The sequence below is a fragment of the Lipotes vexillifer genome, unplaced genomic scaffold (genome assembly GCF_000442215.2).
Source record: "Lipotes vexillifer unplaced genomic scaffold, Lipotes_vexillifer_v1.1 scaffold1011, whole genome shotgun sequence".
NCBI lineage: Eukaryota > Metazoa > Chordata > Mammalia > Artiodactyla > Lipotidae > Lipotes > Lipotes vexillifer.
In genome coordinates this window covers 374341-376608 of record NW_006787698.1, presented here as the reverse complement: position 1 = coordinate 376608, position 2268 = coordinate 374341, and the positions used below count along the sequence as shown (strand labels likewise).

Genomic DNA, 2268 nt, shown 5'->3' with positions numbered 1-2268 from the left:
GAAAGAGGGGTTGAGGCCGCTGATGGGTAGGGAGATGGAAGCGTGTTGGAGGTCTGGCAGGGAATCAGGGAGCCCCAGGGTTTGGGGGTGTGAAGAGTGTGGGGAACTTGCAGGAGTGTGTGGGGCTCTGGACAAGCAGGTTGGGAGAAGCCTAGGAGGGAGAGGCAGAAGAAGACTGCGGTGCTGTGTGCGGAAGCAGAGGTCTGTGGCTGGTGGGAGCTATGGGCTGAAGGTGGCACAGCGGGGCTAACACTGACCTCCGGGCGGTGTGGTATCTAAATGAGCCGACACATGGAAGTGCCCCACCCACCAATTGCAAGTGCTTTCTACAAGGACCGTGGAATTTCAGCATGGTGTGATGTGAAACCTCTTTTGGGGGAGCAGGTCACTCCATTGACCTAGAAGTAATGGCTGGCATTTCACTCCTTTCTTATTTCCCTGTCTCCTCCTCCAGGGTCACGGCTAGAGGACTCCCTGAGGTCCTGTCCCCTGGGCCACTGTGACTGGGTTTGCACTGGAGTGGAAGGCGCTGAAAGGCAGACCGGCTGCTATGTCCACATTCAGGCAGGAAGATGTGGAAGACCACTATGAGATGGGGGAGGAGCTGGGCAGGTGAGTTCTCCCCTCTGATGGGGCTCCGACCAGGGGAGAGACCCACTGTGGGGTTTTCTGGGTGTATCGCCTCTCCTGTCCTTTATCCTACTCTCCAAGAAGGGATGAGTCGCTATCATGTGCTGTGGAACGAGTTTGGGCTTTGGAGTCAGCCAGTCTGGGCCTGGAATTCTTGTTCTGACATTCTCTGTGCATTTCCTTTGGGGAGAAACATAACTGAGCACAAATGGCACCTAATATGGTGCTTGGAATTGGCGTGAGAGCAGTAGATGTTGGCAGGTTTTGTTGGTGAGGGTCTGTCCCTCTCTTTAATCCTCTCTTGTGGGAGGGCAGTTGAGTCTCCCCGGCTCTCCTACGTTTCCAGGGAACGCCTCCAGTCTGGGCCTACACCCTTGCCAATGGTTGGCATTCTTGTGGGAAAGAGCTGAGGTTTCCCGATCCAGCCAGCAGCTGGCTTCCTGCTGGGCTGGGCCTTGGAGCGTCCCCTGGGAGTGCCCCCCTCCCCCCTCCCCTCAGACCTGCCAGGCACCATCCTCCCCCCCCCCGCGCCACCCACAGAGCTTCAGACCTTATTTGGTGAGTTTGTTGCTGGCCAGCCCCATGATGTCACCAGAATGGAATGTAAATAACTGAGCCATAACTGAGCTGTTCATCAGGCCTTTGCTGAGAGTGTATGGGGCTCATTTAGGATTCTGAAGTCCCTCCTTTAGGAATTTCCTCCAGTAGAGTGGTAGAGAATGCAGGCCGTCTCCCCACCCCCAAAAAAGTCTCAGACTCCGTTGTTGAAAATGTATTAGGACCTGCTGCTGAGAGTAGTTTGGCAAAAGTCAGCAAAAATACATGTATGTTCCCTTTAACCTACTGATTCTGCTGCTAGGAGTTAATTCCGTGGAAGTAGTACGTACATACACCTAAGGATCTAGGGACAGGGAGAGTTGCTATAAGGACTTTCTGTGAGCAGAAGATGGGAAGCCTCTTCAGTGCCCGTCACAGCATCGTAGCCTCATTGATGGAATATTACGCAGCCATTAAAAAGAGCCTGAAAAGAAACAAAACTGAGTTATCTGTAATGAGGTGGGTGGACCTAGAGTCTGTCATAGAGTGAAGTAAGTCAGAAAGAGAAAAACAAATGCCGTATGCTAACACAGATATATGGAATCTAAAAAAAAAAAATGGTTCTGAAGAACCTAGGGGCAGGACAGGAATAAAGATGCAGACATAGAGAATGGACTTAAGGACACGGGGAGGGGGAAGGGGAAGCTGGGACAAAGTGAGAGAGTAGCATGGACTTATATATACTACTGAATGTAAAATAGATAGCTAGTGGGAAGCAGCCGCATAGCACAGGGAGATCAGCTTGGTGCTTTGTGACCACCTAGAACGGTGGGATAGGGAGGCTGGGAGGGAGACGCAAGAGGGAGGGGATATGGGGATATGTGTATATGTATAGCTGATTCACTTTATTATACAGTAGAAACTAACACACCACTGTAAAGCAATTATACTCCAATGAAAATGTTAAAAAAAAAGAAGAGCTCAGCAACTTGTATAACGCAAGCCTTGTAGGGAGTTTATTGAAATTTTCTAGTAGCTGTGTCAATTTTAATAATTTTTTTTATAATTAACCTTTTTTTTTTTTTTTTTTTTTTTTTGGTG

General features: G+C 49.8%; 1 protein-coding gene across 1 annotated transcript in view; it reads left to right on the top strand.

The window, feature by feature from the left end:
• Window positions 1-463: 463 nt before the first annotated feature.
• The window catches only part of DAPK3 (death associated protein kinase 3), a 12324-nt gene continuing 10519 nt past the window's right edge, over window positions 464-2268 (top strand). Inside the window, exon 1 of the mRNA XM_007460511.1 lies at window positions 464-612. Within this exon, the coding sequence (XP_007460573.1) occupies window positions 551-612 (62 nt within the window). The 5' untranslated portion in view covers window positions 464-550. The remainder of the gene's footprint in view (window positions 613-2268) is intronic.